General features: G+C 48.5%; 2 protein-coding genes and 1 long non-coding RNA gene across 4 annotated transcripts; 1 reads left to right on the forward strand and 2 right to left on the reverse strand.

The window, feature by feature from the left end:
• The first annotated feature begins 76 nt into the window (after window positions 1–76).
• On the forward strand, window positions 77–13,043 carry erbb2 (erb-b2 receptor tyrosine kinase 2). Its single transcript, XM_029134807.3, has 27 exons — window positions 77–378; window positions 3,860–4,011; window positions 4,086–4,266; window positions 4,356–4,496; window positions 4,599–4,664; window positions 4,741–4,856; window positions 4,932–5,073; window positions 5,261–5,389; window positions 5,875–6,013; window positions 6,101–6,174; window positions 6,270–6,360; window positions 6,657–6,859; window positions 6,942–7,071; window positions 7,427–7,517; window positions 7,604–7,758; window positions 7,825–7,872; window positions 7,954–8,092; window positions 8,169–8,291; window positions 8,373–8,471; window positions 8,556–8,741; window positions 8,892–9,047; window positions 9,131–9,206; window positions 9,294–9,440; window positions 9,568–9,665; window positions 9,749–9,940; window positions 10,029–10,416; window positions 10,509–13,043. The coding sequence occupies exons 1-27, from the start codon at window positions 306–308 to the stop codon at window positions 10,874–10,876; spliced, it is 3,903 nt and encodes a 1,300-aa protein (XP_028990640.1). The 5' UTR covers window positions 77–305; the 3' UTR covers window positions 10,877–13,043.
• Window positions 13,044–13,064: 21 nt separating this feature from the next.
• LOC114846105 (uncharacterized) lies at window positions 13,065–15,531 on the reverse strand. Its single transcript, XR_005896975.2, has 3 exons — window positions 15,080–15,531; window positions 14,517–14,598; window positions 13,065–14,377 (listed from the first exon to the last, which is right to left on the reverse strand). It is a non-coding gene; the product is annotated as an uncharacterized LOC114846105 (long non-coding RNA).
• An 826-nt stretch (window positions 15,532–16,357) lies between these two features.
• On the reverse strand, window positions 16,358–20,607 carry kcnh6b (potassium voltage-gated channel, subfamily H (eag-related), member 6b). 2 transcript variants are annotated; one of them, XM_055504241.1, is made up of 11 exons: window positions 20,485–20,607; window positions 19,923–20,348; window positions 19,409–19,802; window positions 19,110–19,309; window positions 18,775–19,027; window positions 18,495–18,688; window positions 18,241–18,346; window positions 17,894–18,157; window positions 17,453–17,630; window positions 17,160–17,364; window positions 16,358–17,057 (listed from the first exon to the last, which is right to left on the reverse strand). In XM_055504241.1, the coding sequence occupies exons 1-11, from the start codon at window positions 20,560–20,562 to the stop codon at window positions 16,767–16,769; spliced, it is 2,589 nt and encodes an 862-aa protein (XP_055360216.1). In that variant the 5' UTR covers window positions 20,563–20,607; the 3' UTR covers window positions 16,358–16,766. The 2 variants fall into 2 exon arrangements, with proteins under 2 accessions (XP_055360216.1, XP_055360215.1); XM_055504240.1 differs by having other exon boundaries at window positions 18,480–18,688.
• Between the last annotated feature and the right edge of the window lie 1,730 nt (window positions 20,608–22,337).

The following is a 22,337-nucleotide window of genomic DNA, read 5'->3' on the forward strand; positions in this document are numbered from 1 at the left end:
CCCGCAACCTCGCACGGATATGAAGTCAGTCCGAAGCGAGGCCGGGCTGAGTCAAGCTGCCACTCCCCGCGCAGGCCTCCGCGGGAGCGCGCGTCTGCTCGTGCGCGCCGTCGCGCTCTCCACCGCGGCACGGAATTCCAGGGAGGAAGTCACGGAGATTGGGAGGCGAGCGAGAACGCCAAAGTGTGCCAAAACCCCACGAAGCTGGCGGAGAGGGGGACGGAGCGGACGCGCGAGCCTTTCTGACTGGGAACGGGAGTGAAGCCCTGCGTTGGAATATGGACTAGAGGCGAGATTCGCAGCAGATGGAGGCGGCGAGAAGTTTGCTGTTTGTCGGGGCCGCGCTGCTCGCAGTCACGGGCGCGTTGGCCAGAGAAGGTGGGTGACTTCAGAGCTGCTGGCTACACGCACGCTGTTTATCGGCAGCGTGGGAGCGGGCTGCGTTGGGTCCATTGAAGGGGTTATTGGAGGTTCCGCTCGGCCCGAAGACGCGGGTAGTTCTGGTTAGGCGCACATTCCCGCGTGGGTCCGCAGCTCCGCGTCCTCTGTCACGGCGGCGGCTCGCGAGGCGCCCGAAAGGAGGAAAATCCCACCTGTCACAATGTGGCGTGTAACGAGAGCGCGGCCTCGGCTCCGGCCCAAAGTCCTGCGTGACAACTGTTTGTGGCGACGACAAAACACGAACACAACGCTGCAGTAGTAGCAGCGACGCAGGTGAGAAACACGGGACGGTGCCGCGGACGATAGAGACGCGAAGTTGTGCGGACGTCGGGCTCGTCCGCTCCGCGCGTAAACAACAAGAAGCACAAAAAACCAAAACACCATCGGCGGCTGCGACAATTGGCGCATTGTGCGCCAAGGATCAGCGCGATGTCAATTATTCACTTCAGCGCCTGAAGACGACATTGTCTGGCGCAGCGGCCACTCGGAGCGGGAGCGCACGCCAGCGAAATAAGCGCTAAGTGAAAGTATAAACAAGCGCAAAGGAACCCTGCAAATCACCGTCTCACAAAAGCAACAGATGAGCGATAAGTAATGCGTTTGTATGCGAAGTAAGACATCAGAAAAGTTAATTTGAGATATTAATGTATTACAACTTCACTTTGAATTCAATTAAGGTTCAAAACAACAAAAAGTCAATTAAATTAGTTCGCTTAATCGTTTTCAGCTGTTTTTATTTAATGATTTTTAGTTTCTTGCCTTTAATAAGATGAATAATTTGAGTCTTGCAGACAATCTTAAGATTTATTGACCCAAAAAAGACAAATTCCATGCATATGTGCTGGATGGGATCACATTGGTGTTTGCAAAGCTTTTGTTATATTAAGTGGAATCAGACATATCAATAAAGCTTTTAGCACAAATATTGACGCGCACGAGAAGATCCATCGACGGACGTCTGTCGCTTAAAAAATCGAAACACTGCCGCCAAAGCAGGACACGGGAAATAATATTAAAGTTTAGATTTTGAAATCTCATTTCTTCCAAATCACACCAGGAAAAAAAAAAAATCAGTATTATCAGTGGCTGCCCCCAGAATCAATACTGCACAAACAAAGCCAGGCGCAGGTGAAGTAATTTCCAAATACAGCCGCATTGTTGGTGGGAACAGGTTGGTGCACTTTATTGCACAGCGTGGATCTCTGAAGCATCAGTTCAGTATGAGAGCTATGACGGCTCCCTAATCCCCGACTTAAGCGCTGTCTCGTATAATTGGACGCATCTCAGCGGTCCTGCGCTCGGTTATGAAGCCTTATGTCCGCGCGGATGCCACAAACACGCATCAACAAGCGTGTGAATCCAAAGGCCGGTGGTTGCGTCACACGCTGTTTGTTTAATTAATAATTAGCAGCGCGGCGGCCTCCGTGTCCACGGGGCTCATGTTCTCGCCACACGCCAGTGCACCCGCTGAGGAAAAACCCAGTGAGAAACCAGTGTGGTGATTAAGACCTACTGAGGTGACCTCAGCGGGTCGACGCAGCGAGCCGTGACTCAGACTGGGCCGAGGACGGGCCCAGTGCTCAGATACACACAAAGTCCAGCTCTGGGCTGTGGCCGCGTGCGATTCGTCCTCTCACTGTCAGACGCGTCCACTCAGTTGCTGTCGCCATCAATCCTTGTACAAAGGAGCATGTAGATATTTGTATTACCGTGTTTGTGCAGGAAAATTATTGAGAGATTCTTATTGGACAAATTTATTTTAAATCGTTCCTCATTTCTGATGACGCCCTGATCTGACATTATGTTATGAGCTGTTCCCATCCACGTCCATCCCTCTGTAGTCATGCTGTGAAAGTAAACTACATTCAAATGCAGGTGACCTCAGACGTGCCAGTGTGTGTGTGTGTGTGTGTGCGTGCGTGTGTGTGTGTGTGTGCTCCCCAGTAGCACAGATCCTGTTCTGCTCGTCTGTTGAGCAATACCTGTTTTCTCTCTCTCTCTCTCCCTCTCTCACTCTGTCATAGAGTCAAGGGGAAAGAAGGAATGTGTTCAAAATAGTGGAAGAAAGGGAAGCGAGACACACATTGTTGGGATTTGCTGTGAATCTGGACTGACGTGTTGACAAAGTCCCGCTGGATGGGCTCGCTGAGGCCCGTGTGCTGCAGCCAGACTCCTGCTGTCGCGCCGCTGCCCTTGCGCTTCAGTCGCTGACATTATCGCACACGCTCCCTGCGCTGACTGGCACTCTGTCACACAAAGGTGCGGCTCCGCTGGCTGCCGTCAGCCGCAAGCTGCCGAGGAAGGCCGCGTAGCATCGCATGCTCGCCTTCAGAAATAACAAGGCACCACGAGCCGCAGCCTGGACTCAGAAACACGTCCTGGAGTCCAAAAAAGACAAAAGAGACAAGAAGACAATTTATCAGAAGTTTGCAGTAAAAGCAGTGTGTGTTCAGAAAAAGGAGGCGGGACAGAGACATGGAAGCAGATAGACAGAGCAGAGCAAGTGATAAAAGACTGGGTATTTTAGGCTGACACCCCCTCTACACACACACACACACACACGCACACACACACACGCAAAGCCGTTGCTGAGAGACTTTTAAAGGACAAGCAATGAGGGAATGAAAGGAGAGGGAGCCGGTAAAAATCTGGGCTTTCTGCTGAAACCTTCATCTAAACCTTGAGCTCCTTTTTTTAGGTTTGTGGGAAGCAGGAAATCTGTGACAAACTCTAGATTATTAGAGATGAGTTTGCTTTCCATGATGCCATCGCCGAACGCGGCTGTGACTTGATATCGCACACACGCTGCAGCCGTGGAGTGAACACGTGTATCAAACATGGAGCCGCTCGCTCCAGTAAATGGCTGCCACTGCTCGACTTCGCTGGGACTTCGTTTGCATCTTACCCCCCGTCCCCATTTGGAGGAGCTGCTCTTGAGCACTTATCTCCTGAACCCTGTTGGACCTTCGGCCCGTGATGTGATGTGAACAGCGCTTCCTGTTCCAGCGTGGATGGAGGTGGTTCAGTCTATTGAGGGGCTGTTGGGGGGGGGGGTGCAGAGGAAGTCATTTATAACCCCTGCTGAAGCACGGCAGCTATGCGTCTGCGAGAGCCCCCTCGGATTGTTACGCTGCGCGACCCTGAACGTGACCCGCCGCGGGGAATCTGGGCTCGCCGCTGCCGGCGGAAAATAGATCCTATACGCTGAGAGGTACAGCGGCAGGGAATGCGCCTTGTATTTCAAAGTAGCCATCCAAGGCCACTCGCAGTGCGCTGCAGTCAAAATATGTGGAGTGTAATGTTTAGCTGGGGCTCCTCGGCCTCTAAACCGGTGACGCTCATGTATCGATGGCGCTTGACGGCGTCTGGAAAATGCTCTAGATGCACATGCAGACTTTCTACATCATGTGTGTTGCAGTGTGTCTGGGGACAGACATGAAGCTGGTCCTGCCCTCCAGCCTGGAAAACCACTACGAGACCCTGAGGCTGCTCTACGCCGGCTGCCAGGTCGTCCACGGCAACCTGGAAATCACACACCTGCACGGCGACCTCGACCTCTCCTTCCTGCAGGTAAACTAAGATGTGATGTGGAGTTTGTTCCTGGGCGTCTCACCCGCTCCATCGGCCTCGCTCTTCCCCCGCAGGGCATCGTGGAGGTGCAGGGCTACGTGCTCGTCGCCCACGTGTCGGTGAGCCTGGTGCCGCTGGACAACCTGCGCATCATCCGCGGCAGCCAGCTGTACAACTCCAGCTACGCGCTGGCCGTGCTGGGCAACACCCGCAACGGGACGGGGCTCCGGACGCTCCGGCTCCGCAGCCTCACCGGTGGGTCTCCACTCATAACAGGCCTGAACGCCGCGCCCACCGGCGCCTGCCGGGTGCTGACCTCCAGCCGTGCGTTGTCTGCTTTCCAGAGGTGCTCCTGGGCGGCGTGGATATTTGGGGGAACCCTCAGCTTTGCTTTCCAGACCCACAGAGCATCGTTTGGAAGGACACGTTTGACGAGCAGAACACCCACTTCCAGCGGTCCCGTCTGCAGGCTCGGGCGCCCAATTGTGAGTTCAAATACAGAAACTGAAATATAGAGACTCCTCACAGGGTCTAGAGTGAAGCTCCACATTCATGGCTTGTTCTGTTGTTTTTCCCTCCGGGTCCAGGTCCAAGCTGCTCGTCCGCGTGTAAGAGCGGCTGCTGGGGAGACACGTCGCAGGACTGTCAGATCTGTGAGTTAACGCGGCTGAACGCGGCCGGGCCGAGTGCTCGGCGGGCGCGCGACCGCTCACACGCTGTCTTTTGCAGTGACCCGGATCAACTGTGCGTCCGGCTGCCAGAGGTGCAAAGGCCCGCTGCCCAACGACTGCTGCCACATGCAGTGTGCCGCCGGCTGCACCGGGCCCAAGGACTCGGACTGCTTGGTAGGTGGCGCGTGGGCGTCGGCCCGTCGCCGTAGAAACCTGGAGTAACGCCTCCCGTCTCCCCGTCCTCTCCAGGCCTGCCGCCACTTCAACGACAGCGGCGTGTGCAAAGAGAACTGCCCTCCGCCCACCTTCTACGACACCGCCACCTTCCAGACCAAACCCAACCCGAAGAAGAAGTTCAACTTCGGAGCCACCTGTGTCAAGACGTGTCCTTGTGAGCGTTTATTTTTAACCCAGCGCCCAGCGAGCGGCTGCTGCTGCAGCTGTCGGCCACCGGCTTCGCTGGTTGCTCATCCTTAGAATGGAGGAAGACTATTTGACTGCTGCTCGCTGCTTTTTAGCTAATCGCATCTAAGGCATTCCCTTTGCTCCAGCTGAACAGATTCTGTCTTCTTTTGCAGATAACTATCTGTCTATGGACGTGGCCTGTACATTGGTGTGTCCCAAAGACAACCAGGAAGTCATCATCACGCACCCTGATGGAAACGAGACACAGAAATGTGAAAAGTGTGAGAAGGACTGTCCCAAAGGTGGGAGTCACTGCGTCGCTGCTGAGGTTCTGTCTTGGAAATGTAGACATGATTATAAGACCCAGTCTAAGAAATGTTGAGACTCTTTTTTTAAAATGCAATAAAAAAACTAAAATCTTTTATTTGTTAATGTAGAAGCTTCAAGCTTTTCAATGAGCAAATTAATTTTACCCCCTCTAATAATCATCCTATAAAGCAATTTGAATGTTAGCTCATATAATGTATCCACAGAGAAGCTGAGCAGTTTAGTTCTTTATTGACGCGTACAACGTGACGCTTCAGACACACAGCAGCACATACTGATGTTCTGATGCGGCTCGCGTTGACAGCGCTGCCAAGTGAACCGACCTGTTTCGGCTGTCATTTAAAGTCATGATGCAGACAAATGCATACATCAGTGTTTCCATGAGCGCAGCCCCGTATAATGGCTCCATTCATTTGTTTATGGCTGTAATGTGAATTTGTGTGCACGGTTTGCCTTTCAGTGTGTTACGGTCTGGGCATGGACAATGGCGTCATGGACAATCATGGCATCACCATGGTAACGTCTGATAACGTGAAGCAGTTCAACAAGTGTAATAAGATATTTGGGAGCCTGGCCTTCCTTCCTCAGAGCTTTGCAAGGTAGGAGATTCACCCTCGCTCATTCAGTCATTCTATATCTGTGACTCTGTTAAAGTGGTGCTCCGGTCTCGTGTTATCATTGTCCAGGGACCCTGCGACCAACCAATCCAGCCTGACTCTGGAGCAGCTCAGGGCCTTCAAGAAACTGGAGGAGATCACAGGTGCAGCAAAGAGTTCGTGTTTGTTAGATGCTTTTGAGCGTTCATGATGGAACAGTTCTGAAACGCGTTCCCCGTGTTGTGATTTTGCCGTGCAGGCTACCTGTACATCGATGCTTGGCCGGAAGAGTGGAGCGACCTGAGTGTGTTTGAGAACCTGAAGGTGATCAGAGGCAGGATGCTCTACAAGTAAGGCTAAAACATGTCTGCAGTGTTTTCCATTGTGCCTCAAACCCCATGAAGAACCACATGCCTGTGTAGAGGCGCTGTACAGATCCACCTCCTGGCGTTGTTTGTTTTTGTGCTGTTACATTCACAACTGCGTCTCTGCCCCACCTTTACTGGGTTGTAAAGGCTAATGATTTGCTCGCTGAGCATCCCCAGCATGAATAGTTGGGTTGATAGGGTACTATCTGTCCTAACAGGCTTAGATGTAGTTAGTTAGACCTTTGTATACACCTCCAGTTCATCCCTGTGTGTTTTAGGGGCGTGTTTTCCCTTGCCATCCAAAATCTACACATCCGGTCTCTCGGGCTGCGCTCGCTACGCAGCGTCAGCGGAGGTTTGGTCCTGCTGCACAACAACCCTCAGCTGTGCTACACCAGCTCATTGCCTTGGGACACCATCCTCCACCCCACCCAGGGACCTCATCGCATCGTCAGCAGAAACCAAGACCCCAAAGTCTGCGGTAGGCGGACGCCCTGCAGAGCGGAGCAGTGGGGGTCGCAGCGGGTCTCACGCTCGGCTGTGTTTTGGTTTTGTGTTTCCAGAGGCTGAGGGGTTCGTCTGTCACCCGCTGTGTGTGGAGGGCTGCTGGGGTCCGGGCCCCGGCCAGTGTGTGTCTTGCAAGGCTTTCCGACGTGGCACGGAGTGTGTTGAGCAGTGTGATGTTTATCAGGGGTAAGAATGCTGCTGTGTTTGTGTTTGTGCGGTGGTAAATCAATAAAAGTCAACTGATGATACTCAGATACAGTATGTGTGTGGCCCTTTCCAATAAATACAGTAAATGTAGGCCTGTAAGCTGCGAACGGGCGCATGTGTTGGTAAAGACAGCGTCATATAAATAAATCAATCTGAAAGCTTTTAACCTGAATTGTGCCATTAGGTGAATTGACAGTGGAGTTTCAGTGGTTGTTTCAGCAGGTATTAAAAACAGCCCGGTTTAAAAGTGACACATGCACAAATGGAAATAAATCAATAACAATCTATTGTTAAGAGCAAATAACACATGGGGTGTTATGTGTGTTTGCTACAGGTCCACGCGTGAATACATGGAGGGCTTCAAATGCATTTCATGTCATGCAGAGTGTCAGCTTCTCAACGGCTCGGCCTCGTGTCACGGCCCGGTGAGGTTTCACTTCATCGTTTCCACTTAAATTCCCGTCCACTGTAATTAACCGTCACCTCTTTGTGTTCATATCCTCGTGTTCAGGGCGCAGACCATTGTACAGCGTGTCAGAACTTCCAGGACGGCGAGTTCTGCGTGGAACGTTGCCCCAGCGGCGTCAAGGAGGAGCAGCAGACCGTGTGGAAGTACAGCAACGCCACAAACCACTGTCTGCCCTGCGGCACCAACTGCACGCTGTCGTGAGTAGAAACGAATGGGAGTGCGCGCGGTGGGAGCAGTGTCACAGCGTTGTTCCTCTGTTGCAGCTGCACTGTGATGGATGAGCGGGGCTGTCCCGTGGATGTCAGGGCAGGGTGAGCCACTTCAACTGTTCACGCGCTCAGATGGCGCCCGTCGTGTCGGGAGCGGGAGCTGATCTCTAACTCTGTCTTCAGACCCGGTACGACCATCGTAGCTGCCGTGACCGGGGTGGTTCTGGTTCTAATCCTGGTGGCCCTGCTGGTCTTCTGTGTGAGAAGGCAGAGGAACCTAAAGAGGAAGGAGACCATGAGGAGGATCCTGCAGGAGCACGAGGTGGGCATAAATGTGTTTCAGTAACCAGAGACGTCGAAGTACTGCGATTAAGTACCTGCTTCCTTCACGTATGCAGCTGGTGGAGCCTCTCACGCCTAGCGGTGCGTCGCCCAATCAGGCCCAGATGCGGATCCTGAAGGAGACTGAGCTGAAGAAGCTGAGGGTGCTGGGTGCAGGAGCCTTTGGTACTGTTTACAAGGTACAGTAGGATCTCCAGCATATTCTTCCTTTACAACGATCCACAAAAGTTTGGGATATTAAGGTTTAGCACCTGTTTTAGGGCGTGTGGGCTCCTGATGGGGAGAATGTGAAAATCCCAGTGGCCATTAAGGTGTTACGAGAGAACACCTCCCCGAAGGCCAATAAAGAAATCCTTGATGTGAGTCCTGCTTTAAACCTCACAGTGTAGATGCTCAGTACACAGTCATGTCTATAACTCTCTAAAACTGGACCCGGCTCTCAGGAGGCGTACGTGATGGCGGGAGTGGCCAGCCCTTACGTCTGTCGCCTCCTGGGGATCTGTCTGACCTCCACGGTGCAGCTGGTCACGCAGCTGATGCCGTACGGCTGCCTCCTGGAATACGTCAGGGAGAACAAGGATCACATCGGCTCCCAGTACCTCCTCAACTGGTGTGTCCAGATTGCCAAGGTACGTAAACAAGAAAGCAGATACCACCAGTTTGTAGCTTTATCTGCGCGGGCTTGTACTAAGGCTTCTAGTCTGAGTACAGGTGTAATCGATGGGGTTTCAGCGCACGTTTGTCTGATTGTGTTCACACTTGTTTGTCTGTTGGACTAGGGCATGAATTACCTAGAGGAGGTTCGGCTCGTCCACAGAGATCTGGCTGCTCGCAACGTTCTGGTGAAGAACCCAAACCACGTAAAGATCACAGATTTCGGCCTGGCCCGCCTGCTCGACATCGACGAGACTGAGTATCATGCAGACGGAGGGAAGGTAAGACGTGTAGTGACTGTAGAAGTATATGTTAATAACAACAGGCGATAATGTACCTTATTAATCATCAATAATGAATGCAGGTGCCAATTAAATGGATGGCCCTGGAGTCAATTCTGCACAGGAAGTTTACTCATCAAAGTGATGTTTGGAGCTACGGTCAGTATCAGTCAGTCCTACAAAGGGAATGAAGACCTTCTTTTTCTACCCTATAGCGGTATTTGAACTCGCACATTTACTTCCCAGGGGTCACAGTATGGGAGCTGATGACGTTTGGTGCTAAACCATATGACATGATCCCAGCGAGGGACATCCCAGATGTTTTGGAGGGGGGAGAACGCCTTCCCCAGCCCCTCATCTGCACCATCGACGTCTACATGATCATGGTCAAATGTCAGTCGTGCTGTACACTTGTTCCACAGTTTGTCTGTTTATGAGTTTGTAACATGTCAATAAGCAGGTTAGCATCGCAGTTACTTTCATTAAACGTGACTGGTTCTGGTCTGATGTTTGACGGCAGGTTGGATGATTGATCCTGACAGCAGACCCAAGTTCAAAGATCTGGTCAGTGACTTCAGCGCGATGGCCAGAGACCCCCCTCGCTACGTGGTCATCCAGGTACAGTAGCTCATGTCCATGGCAGAGCTAGTGTACTAGCTGATAAGGTCACCAGCAGTGACCTGGGTGCGTTTGTTTTGCAGAACGATGAGCAGATGTGTCTGGCCAGCCCAGTGGACAGCCAGTTCTACAGGATGCTTATGGAGGAGGAGGGCAACGATATGAGGGACCTGCTGGATGCTGAGGAGTACCTGGTGCCCCAGCCAAACGTCTTCCCCAGGGCTCAAGGAGATGGGGCTCAGTCCAACGGGCCTTCCAGACACCAGTCATACAGAGTCAGTGAGAGGAAACGGGCTTGACTTCAGCTTTAGACCCTCGCTGTTTGTTTATAGTCCCATCTTGTCTCGTCTTTTGTTGCTACAGAGCAGAGAACATGGCTTAGACGTTGAGCCGTTGTTTGCTGGGGGTCCTCGGAGCATGTACTCCTCCCTGAGCACGCTAAGCCGCAGCCAGTACCCCACGCTCCCAATGGGAGCCAGCGCCTCCAACGGCCTGCGGGCTCTGTACCCGGCGCTGAATCGCAGCCCCTCATCTGGGGACCAGTCTGACTCCGTGTTCTTGGACACGAATCCAGACGACCCCTCACTCCCGCCAGCGAGCCCTGGGCGCTACAGCAAAGACCCCACCAACCCCAACGGGAGCCTGGACGACCTTGACACCGATGGGCCCATGGACTTCTATCAGCCTCATCAGCTTCATCACTCCCTGCCTAGACGCAGTCATGGCAATATTCAAGTTCATGCTTTGCCAGGTGGGTGATTTGTTTTCTCAGTGTGGGTTTTAAAAACGGTGGGAAATGAAAAAGTGTATGATAATAACTGATTCCTACATCCTCCTTTTCAGAGTATGTTAACCAAGAGATTCAGAATCTCAGGCCGGGGATCCCTGAGCGACCCAGCACCCTGCCCCGTAAAGGCTCCAGAGTTGACCGACGCCTCCCCAACGGCTTGAATTCTGGTCATAGCGTGGAGAACCCAGGATACCTGGTGCCCGTGAGCTCCAGGACCCCCACCTCGCCAGCTTTTGACAACCCATATTACCTGGACTTCATGATCAAAGCCATGGCTGCGGCTGGGCCGGCGCCGGGTGACGGCCCGAGGCTACCGGAGAGGGATGGAGGAATGCCCAGACATGTGAACGGGTTCGTGACGTCCACCGCGGAGAATCCAGAGTATCTGGGACTAGTGGACACCTGGAGTGGACATAGTTGAGGAGCGGAGCAGGACGTAATGCGATGAATGCGGAGGAGACGCGGACTGGGCTCTGCTGATGGAAAGGCGAGGAAGGACGTAGGCTCCGTAGAGGAAATACCGCAGCAGCTCATTTGGACCCAGGCGTCACCGACTCACCCACATATGACATGCCTCAGCACAGTGTAGCATTAATCTTGTGTCCGTGGCATCATTTGTATTCCTGCCTTCATTACAGCAATCTGTGACCATTTCGTGCCAACAAAGAAGTTTACTCAACCTGCTTTAAAGGACCCTACGTATGTGGAATCAGTCTGATCTGACTGGATGAATGAATGTTTTAGACTGTTGGGTCTCGTTTAACGGTCCTTCCTGTCTCTCTTCCATCGTCTTAGTGCGACCTGTGTAACGTGCCGTGTTATGCATTGAGGACGACGCTTAGTATTCTGGTCACTCGCTCCTGAACTCGATGGGGGTCTTCAATACAATCAAAGACATTCTGTTGGGGCCAGAGAAGGCCCTGCGGCCCATCTGGCCAGTGGACACGCTCCTTGAAAGAAAGGCATCCTGTTTGAGGAAGACCGAGCCACTGTGCCATTCTAACGCATGTGGTTGTTGGTCTGTGGCTGCTACTAATTTGCGGTACTACTACTGGAGCCTAGCAGGCCTTAAGTTGGAGTTTGTTGTTTCATGGTATGGTGAAAAAACGATTAAGGATGAGGGCAGCGTTCAGGGGGTGACTCTGTTTTACCATGAGGCCTGTTTCTGGGCAGGAAAGAACAACAAGCTATTGGTGACTATATCCCACAAGAAGTGAAGAATCTGCATGTGCGCATACACGGGTTTGTTGCTCTCCTACGCGACAAAGAAGATCTGCTGTTGGACTTGTTGTGCACTAGACGCCGAAGGAGCTGAATGTGATTCCGAGCAGGCGAACGTCGCTCCGCCGCCTCTGGATAATCAATGCATATCTGAAATTCCGCCCAGCGACAACACAGTGGCATCCCAGTTAATGATCAGCAGCATTTCTTTTTTTTTTTTTTTTTTTAAAGAGCGCTGTTCTTCATGTTAACTGCGTGTTGGGCTGGGGGAGGACGGAGCCGAGTCAATGGGGCCTTTGTCTGACTCCCATGTCTTTGCTGGAAAGCCTATGCTCCCCCAACTGTTGGTGTCAGCGTTGCAAAAAAAGGGATGTTTTTTGGGTTCTCAACAGCGGAAAGCGCTTTTTTGATTTCCTCTGTAACTAAAATACTGTCCTGCAATAATCCTGTGTTTTGATCAGCAGTATTGGATGTGTGACTGGATGGACGGACCTTCTTTAGCTGAGGTTTTAACCGTGTAACATCCATTATTTTTTTTAAACTAAACCATTGAATTTGAACAATCCCATCTGCTGGAGATGCCAGGTATTTTACAGCTCACTGCTTTGTTTAGAATGTGCTACAACCTTCCTGGTTTTTGTGAGACCAATAAATACACAATCACATACAATCACAATTAATCACCTGGTGTTTACACTGTAGTGCGTTTAGTTTTCCACCATTTGCTCACCTGAGATGTTTCATGTAGCTGACAGTGGTGTCTCAGTCAAGGCAGTGACCTGTGTTCTTTCTCTTTCGTTGTTGTTCAACACAGTTATTTCATTGTAAAACCATTGACTTGTACTAAAACCAGCCTGACTGGTGGCACTGGTTACGACCTGGTGGTAACATTTTCAGCCGCTTACCTTCCTCCCTGTTGAAATGTTCTTAAGGAAAATGCTGAACCCTGTTCACACATCTGATTGGAAATATTGGAATAATGTTGTTTAGTCAGTTTTATGCATCTGTAAAATGCGTCAATTAGCTTTAGGTGTAGAATCAAGCAGGGTGGAAGGAATCAAGACTTATTTTGTACTTCTCATGAATATTTCTAATCTTTCACAGTTGTGGCAAGAGGTTAATAATTAACTGGGAGATTTTTTAAACATTCTTCCATATCTGGTCAGTAAAGTCCCATATTGTAAATGTGTACTATATATAAAAACAATCATTGTGGTAGCTAATTCTACTGAACATTGTGACAGGTAGTTCTACTGTGGAGGAGCGACGTTAATCCATAAGAAATATTTTATGAAGAAGAGATCATTTTTATATGAAACAGTTTGCAGATATTATGGTTGTGTGACATTAAAAACATAAAACCTCAACGCCTCCAACATGTGCTGATATGTAAACATAGAAGTTTATTAGAGTTTCTTTCACTTTTAATGGTCCCATGCAGGCAATGCAATCTGGACTCTGCTCTATTTGGTAATGAAAGTTATAACTGTGATTATATTTTTTGTCATAATATAGGCAAAATATTTAACTATTTAGTGGCCCAGTAATATATGTATTATATAATCTGTACCACACTAGGTTAATACTAATAGTCTACACTCGCACACCTGCGTGACTGCCATTATTATGAACGATGATCTGTCTTTAGTCATCATTTGCATTGATATTAACAAAAGAAAATAAATTACATTGAAACATGACAGTGACACATGAGAAAGTCCCAGAAGGTCCTAAACAGTATAAATCTACAAAAACTAAAACAAACCTTTTAGAGGAGAGAGTCAAGAAATAAACTATGACCTGCATGCAAGCTTGAAATGGTCTAGTTTCCCAATATTATTCAGGTAAAGTATGGGCATGATGGCAGATACTAAAGTGGATGTGATGGTACCTAGAATCAAAACTGTGCACTGAAAGGATTTATCATACACTTTCCCATAATTTACAAGTGCAAACAGAATAGCTGAAGGAAGATAAGAGACGACTGTCATCACCAGGCTGTTGATGAGGATGTGAATGGCCCTTTGCTTCTGTGGGTGGATGGTTTCCCTGTGGTGGGATTGGAATAATTTAAAAAGGATCAAAGAATCACAGATTCCAATTATTATTATTGATATGAAAAAGGGCACAAAGGAAAATATGGAAAAGTATATGTAAAAAGAAACGGTGTAAAGGCACCCAATGGCGACCGTCACAATCCAAACCATTCCCGCCATCACAACCCTTGGAGTTAGACTCTTCCTCTTGTGGTAGGCAATTGGATGAACTACAGCAAAATAACAGTCCAAACAGATGCAGGCCATCAGGAAGGGTCTCCCAGTATGGTTCAAGGCATAAAAACCACTACATACACTTTCAAAGTCCCAAGACGTCAGGATATAACTATTTACTATTTCAAGTGGGATAAAGAACAGGAACAATGCATCCATGATGGAGAGATTCAGTATGAAAAAGTTGTTTGGTGTTATGGGAGCTCCTCTTTTCCACATTTTAAACATCTCCAAGACGATAGTAAGAGCTGCGGGAAAGCCAAAGATAAAACCCACCAGTCCACAAAAAGTCCAAATGTAAACTCCCCTTTCAAAGTCTGTACTTTCACATTTGTTGAAATGACCAAAAACCGAATTTAGTTGGGATGTGTCAGAATTGTTGGAGAGGCCGTGTGCAGGCAACATTCTCAAGTTGAGTGGTTCCGAAAGACCTGAGAGACATGAACGTGCTGCTTTAGAGCGGTAGAAATAGTTTCACAAACACAGATGCCAAGCACTTACCACGTTTGTCACACAGTATGATGAGTTGATATATTAGTTACAGTATAAAAACACACAAACATACTATACCCTTTATGTAGATCTTGGAGGGGCAGCTCTTGTGTTATTCTCCGTCCTGCTGCCTACACCAAGCGTTAACCATCCTCTGGAGCTGTTTGTATTAAGACAGTGATCATTTATGAGCTTGTATCAGTTTTGCAAATAAAATATTTATGTAAAGGAGAAGGCAGACAGGAAAATTCACAAAGATCCATGAGTGTCATCATAAACGCCCAAACCAGTGTTCAACGTCTCATTATTACCTGACAGCTAAAGATATTATGCCTCATTATTTAAAAAAGTTTGATCAATGGACACAGATGTTATTTAGGGAAGCAGCGAGCGGATAATTGATTATAGTTAAGCTGCATTTCAGGCAAATGATGTGTCATGGTCAGATAAATTACTACAAGTGCCCTGTCACTGCTGGTGAATAACGATTAGCGAGGTTAATCAGAGTTCAAAAACAAAGAAATGGAAACCAGCCAAGTGTCACGTTAAACAGGATCTGACAGGAACAAACTGTTCACAGTTCGCTGTGGAGGCTTTGATTTACACTGGCATGAAGTGTTCATGAAAACATGTGATCTCACCTGCACTACACGGCAGAGTTAAAATCACTGCAGCACATACGGCATGTTTTTACACTAACAGCGTCCAGCCCAGGCATGAATGCGTGTTCTACATTTATATTTATGGATTCAAAGCAAACAAATCAATAAAATGAAGTAAAAACACTTGTTAACGTCGAGTCTATCTATAGAAACACTTTAAAGCAGCTTTCATTCAGTTTCTCCAGAGCACGTCCTCTGCAGTGGTGCCTTCACGTACTTGTCGTAAACTTCCCGCCTACTATTAACAAATCTAAAACATTAAAAGGGAATTAGCCATTGTATAACAAAACATGTTTTCTTAAAATAAAATAGCAGTTACAAGCGCAATAAAACAACGTAATAATAATAAACAGATTGAACGACGTGGTTTGCTGGGCTTAGTGGTCATTATTACGATACTCGCGTCGTCCCGTGAAGGCAGCATCAAAAATCTCGATGGCTGCCTCGTTGTACTGTTTTTGTCCTCCGGTCGTCGCCGTTTCTGCCGTGTTGAAAACGCCATTCAGCGACCGCGTGCCGTTAATTTATTTATTTATTTTAAATTTTGTTGTTTTAGGTTGCAACGTCTGCTTTTATAGTTTAGCAGTTAGCTTAGTTCTGCAGTAATCCCACGCAAATAGTGGTGCGGAGAGAAAACGTTAGCATTACGTTGGTCAAGTTGACTGGTGCGACGCGTTCAGGGTCCTGTCCCGCCGGCCGTAGTTCATTTCTCCCAGATAATATTTGTAGTATTAGTAGTAGTAGTAGTAGTAGTAGTAGTTCCTTTTAGAAAATAGTAGAAAATAGAAGAAGAAAATGAGGCGTCGTGGACAGTTTACGCCATGAACTGGACTGTGACCGGACAAACGGTAGCTACAGAGTACAATAACAAGGTAGGGTCAGTGAACACATCATGCCCACATTACTGACGCTAATTAAACAATATAAATAAACCATAAAATAATTAAAACATTTGTGAATGAAAAATATGTTGCGATACATTATCTGACAATAATTCAGGTTTCTTTGTCATGTTTGCATTAGTTATTTTATTAATAGCAGTATTATTTAACATTAACATAAACAACATTATACAGATGTTTTGGGACTTGTCCATAAAAAAACCTATAGTACAGATTTACAATAAGAAACAGTTAAAATGGTTGAAAACAGCCTGAGAAAAAACTGACACAATCTGTGATCTCTGTAATCTAGAATTGATTTGTAGAAATTATTTCTTACCAATTTTAAGTGTTCTATATTTTGGTCATTCTTTGCTGTTAGTTTTGAGTATTTTATAAATGATAACTGTTTCACAGTTTTGCTCATAATTCAGTGTTTGTGAAAAAGGTTTTTTTTCCCTAAAGGAGCAGCAGGAAACACTAGGAGGACTATCAGTCTTCTCATCTAACTCGTGACAGAAGCAAAAGGAATTACTTTGGTACTGGCTGTCAGTAGTAACCCTAAAATAGTCAGCAGAGGACATAATTACTCAGGGTTAGAATGGGCCTGGAATTCAGACTTGCTAGAATAGTGATAGAATCATGCTGTTTGCAGTGCATACAGTATGTGCAGTATTTACATTTTACTATAGTACAGTTAATCGGAAGTACAGGTGACCTAATCCTGGGCGGTGGCTTTTAGCAGTGGCAGTGCAGTGAGTTACAACTGGCTGACAGGACGCGTTTCAGCTGACAGGCAGCACAGGGTCCGAGAGGTGCTTCTGGATTTGTGAATGTCCCGAGGTGGCGTCCAGGTTGCTCGGCAATGAGGGATAGCGAAGGCTCCCACACAACCTGGGGTTCTCCGTGAGGGAGGAATTGACTGCTGCCTGGGGTGGCTGCGGTGTCGGGCCTGTATGGGCTTCAGTTTGAGGGGTGACGGCCATAAACATGGTGTCATCATCAGTCACATGGATCCCACTGGACAAGGACTCCTGGGACTTCTTAGGGAATTTAAGGTCGGTTTGGGTGGAGCTCTGGAGTAAAGAAATTACATGTTTTTTCATTTCACTTTGTGATTTAAATCTCGTAATAGCAAACACGCAACTGATCCGATGTGACCTGGTATTATTCCGTACCTGTGTGGGTGTTCTGCTGTCCATCTCTATTGGTGACATGGAATACATGCTATGCAGCACTGGGGTCCCCGTCCCATATAGGTGAGTTGTGTCCGTAGGGAGGGTGCTGGGTGATACGGTGCTGTACGCTGGAGGCACAGGAGCCATTTGCCTCTGGAGAAGCTGGAGGATAACGTTGATGTCGGCCGTCATGCGAGTCTCCAGCCTGGGAATTAACCACAGATCCTTATAGATACAGTTTGTCGTCCCGTTCTGTCGTCTGTGGTTATGTGCATGCACACGTTTGATTTCACCTGTTGAGCTGTGAATGTAACACCTCCAGTCGAGACTCGAGCTCACTGGGCCGATCTTCTGTGAACGTTGGCGGGTGGTATGAGTTGCGGACTGAGGACGACCTCCATGCTCGAGTGGAAAATTGGGATGGTCTGTCTGACCAGTACTGATACACGCCCCGTACATTCAAAGACGAAGCTGAGGAAAGGTGGAGAAAAACAGTTACACATTTTAATTCAGTAAAGTAAATTTTAATTTAGTAAATCATCAGCTGGACAGTCAAAATGTCATCCAGGACTAAAATGCTGACCACTTGAGGCACTAGAGTCACATAAATGTGCATGAGTTGTCAAAGCATGCTGACATTACATACTACACACGATTCATGATTCAAAGCAGGAGCATGAAAATCTAATACAGTGCGTTTTCCAAGGTGGAGACAGTTAAGACCATGCATCTACCTTGGGGGCCTCTGTCCAGCACAGATTCCCTCCCCACTGAAGCACTACTCGGGGGTAATAGCTGCACAGCGGAGGGGGAGTAGTCCCGTCTGTCATCATCTGGGGGATAAAGTTCTACCTTGGCACCATGCGGCTTAGCCAGGTCATCACTGGCCTCGGAGCACGAGGATCCGCAGCTACACCGGTCATCCCAGTGGACCTCGTGAGTGGAGTGGCGATGACGGAACGACTGAAGGGGGTACGAGTCTTCGTGATCGATTCCATCTGACACAGGAGAGCACTGCAGCCGGTAAAACACATGCTTCAAAGAGCTTACAGCTTCTCTGCATGATTACTGTATATCTCACCAGGCCTAATTCTGCAGTCCAAGGAATGGATTCTGTGCCTGAGCTTGTGCTGATATTCACAGTCATCACCAGAATCATCAGTTGCTATTGGTGGTGCTTGATCAGCCTGATTACCACAAGCAAAAACAGGTATCCATCATAAAATGACCTGTTGCTTTTTAAATGGACACTTTCAGTATTAATGACCCTTTATTGTTATTTACTACTTCCACCCAGAATCAAGTCAGATAGAGTTTTACCATTTGAAAACGTACATCCCTAAGGTCGAAGGTTATCTCCAAGTTTCTCCAGAAGTTGTCTGCAAAGTTGGGATAGATATCCAGGACCTCCAGGAGGTCGTCCCTCAGGATGCGATGCAGGTCACAGTACGTAATAGTGTGCACGTCTGAACTGGACTTCCCTGGCTCATCGTACAAGTGAACATGCTCGCCAAAGATATCGTTCTTTCCTGCAAGAGCGGTAATATACATATTAGTTGAGTTCATTCTGCTCCTGAACAGGTCTGAGACATTGCGTTATTTTAAACTGCTTAACCTAGTATTGCTACGACCACATCGTCCCTGATGACATGAATCGACCCACGAGAGATAAAGAAGAGTGAGTCTAGGATGTCTCCATAGTGGATCAGAGTATCTCCTGGGGGGGCATGGATCGCCTTGAACCTCAAAGCCAAGGCCCGTAGACAGGCTTGACTGCCTCCACGGAAGGCCTTACAGTTCTGCAGCAGAGACCGGTTCAGGTGTAAACAGATGTCTGCCTGCAAAGACTCTGGAAACCCCTTTAACACCTAAATATGAGAATGCAGAGGCATATCAGCGACTGGATGCAAGAAAGACTCAACAGCCAAAGCAGGGTCTCATTTTACCCACAGCGTTCATGTCAATGCCGTTGGTGTAGGACCAGGCGTGCTGGAAGTACTCCTCCAGCCTTTGGCGAAGGCCTCCTGGGATTTGGTGAAAGCGAATGAACTCTTTGACCCGCAGCATCTGCGTGTGGTACCGGGTTGTACCTGTATAGAGTCTCTGAATGATGGCAGAAACATTCCCAAATATGCTGGCGTACATGAGAGCTGGAAGAGAAACGACAAGAAGAAATACAGTGTCCATATGTTGGTCATTATTTTGGCAGAAGGAAGTATTTTTTTCCATAACCATGTCATTCAACTCACAGCCAATGACCATGACGCAGATGGAGAAGATCTTCTCAGAGTTGGTGTTGGGAGACACATTCCCGAAGCCCACACTGGTCAGACTGCTCAAGGTGAAGTACAGAGCAGTGACGTACTTGTCTTTGACGGACGGACCGGACGTGGAGTCGCTGTCGTTGTACGTCTTCCCCAGTTGCTCGGCCAAGTTGTCCAGCCAGCCTGTCTCCGTGTACGGCCTCTCCACATAGCCGATGGCGTACCAGATGCAGGCCAGCCAGTGGGCGATGAGCACGAAGGTGCACATGAGCAAGAACAGGACGGCGGCGCCGTACTCTGAGTAGCGATCCAGCTTCCGTGCCACGCGAACCAAACGCAGCAGCCGAGCTGTTTTCAGCAAGCTCGTTAGGGTTGCCATCTTTGGTTTCCACCAACAAGAGGGAAGACGATGTTAATAGGGAAATGGCTATGCAGTGTAATAATATGATCAGTATGAGGGATTGGAGTTCATTTAAAAGAGAAACAATAGATGTGTTACCTCATCTGAGCCTGATCTGAAAATGAGAAGGTCAAAAGGGATGGCGGCGAACAGATCGATGGGGAACCAGCCCTTGATGTAGTGCTTGGCTATGCGGCTCGGCTGCGTCACCACCTCGTCGTTGTGGTCCACGTACGTCGTTCGAAGATTGATGACTATGTCCACGATGAACAGGACGTCCACCAGGAGGTCCACCACGTTCAGGGGGTTGCACGTGTAGCCGCAGCTTCGTTGGTGCAAGTCCCTGTGCTCGTCCAGCAGGAAGGCCGCCGAGTACGGGGTGAAAACCGCCGTGTAGAGGACCAGCAGCAGAATAATCCAGTCCCAGAAGGCCTTGAAGGAGCTGTAGTGAAGCAAGATCCACCATGTTGTCTCTGGCACCTGGAGTTTGTATTCAGGTAGTACGTCAGACTCCAAAGAAAGCACCTATGCATAAAGAATGCCTCAGTATGCAGAGATCATCACATAGGAACAAGTTTCAATGATGGACAATCATTTAACAGCTAATCTTTGTCACACAACAGCAACGTTGTCGCTTGAGCTCCTTCTCTAACCAACAGACCTTTCTAGAAGACGTACTGTTTTGACCGAGTTCTTGTTGGAGGCTGTGACCTTGTAGGTCCGACAGATCCTTGACCATCCTGTCATCGGTGACGCTCGGCAGAGACTGGAATCCGGGCTGTTTGTTCCAGACAGTGGGGAAAGCGCCGCCGCCGCCGTGCTGTCATCGTCCGCCCCAGAGCTGACTGAGGGCGGGACGCGGGCGAGCTGGAGGCTGGTGATGAGCGGAGCGTCGCACGCAAAGAGTCCAAGTGCTGTCACGAACCTGTTCTGCTCTTAAGCCCGGTTCTAAACGGATATGTGCTACTCTGACGAACCTCTGTCTACGACTGTACCGTGGTGATGCAGACGCGTAGATAGACATCACATGGGCAGACTGAACAGGATCAGTAAGTGACCCAGTGCGGCAAGGTCACAAACACTTTGCTGCTTTTATGTCACACACACCAGAGCCCAGCCCACAGAGGCAGTGGTGCAGAATGCCAGGCCCCAGGCCAGTGGCAGTGCTCGCACTGGGTCAATCTAACTTTGCTTTTCGCACCCAGGAGGAAAACACCCAGCCACCACATACCTTACTGATTTTTCCACAAGCAAGTTAATTAAAAGGCTTTTTCATTACGGTAATATTCTGGAAGCCTTTTCGTGTCCACGACATCAAATGAGTTGTGGTTGGGTTTTCTGAAACCCATCATGGCCACCGCAGTCAAACTGAATTTGACTTTGAGTGTGTGTTCCTGTAAAGGTCGTCCCGGGGCCGTACCTGTGTGACCTTCCCTGTGACGTTCTGCGAGCGGTCCTTCAGCTTGGAGGGGCTGAGCAGCTCCATCCTGGGAGTTGGAGGCGAACATCCCCTGTTGGCCGTTCCCCCACTTGTGAAAAAGTCGGAGTCAGACATGGAGCTGAGCTCTCCTACAGGTGATAAGAATTAGTTTCTTTCCCTCAGCAGTCTGTGTGTGACTTATTACTTATTATTCATTAGTATTGTCATGGTTTTGGTTCCTTGCCATTTCTTTATATTGTTGCTTCTTTAATCAACATTAATCTAATCCCAATAATTTATATTGTAAAAGTCCTCAGTAAGGTTTGATTCTCTGCATCCACTCATAACTGATTCCCCCTACCCAGATTTCCCAGAATGCCCATCTACTCATGCTCCGCCCTCAAACCCGGCAGTCTCAATACATGAGAGCAGCAGTTAGATTATAAAATACATCTCTCACCAGTTAAAGTCTAGAATTTTAATTAAAGTTATAAAAACATAACTTACCTAATTTAAAATCAAGATTTCAGATCTTCCGTTTCAACCACTCAGCTGCCTTCACGTTAGTATCCTGTCTTCCCAACAGTTTTTGGGCAGGTGTGTGCAAAACAAGTCACTCCCCTTTGTGCCGGTTCATTTTTATGCAACAGCAACTTCGCTTTTTCGGTGCACGGACACACACGTCGATGCTGAACTCTCCACTCTGACACGGGGCAGAGCACTGGGCAGCAGCTCGCATGTAGCTGCAAGACAGTCACCAACACTGGAAACCAATCGATGCCGTGCTACGGCTGAGAGGGACTGACAGCCGGATCAATCATGGCATTGATGAACAGAGTAAATGGCTCTGAGCCACTACATGAAATTACTATTTCAATATGTGGGTGGAATGAGGGATTCCTTTTCTTGCATGCAATTCAGTTGGGTGGTTTGCATTGAAAGTTTAAATTAAGCTGTGACGTGCATCAATATGGACTGAGCCTAAAGCCTAAATGTCTGTCTGTGTGCTGCATGCCTATTGTTAATGTGGGGAATTATTGACACTACAGTAATCAGGGGGTAATGATCTGTGATGACACCGCCTCGGTTGTAAC

This window comes from Betta splendens, chromosome 19, assembly GCF_900634795.4.
Source record: "Betta splendens chromosome 19, fBetSpl5.4, whole genome shotgun sequence".
Lineage (NCBI taxonomy): Eukaryota > Metazoa > Chordata > Actinopteri > Anabantiformes > Osphronemidae > Betta > Betta splendens.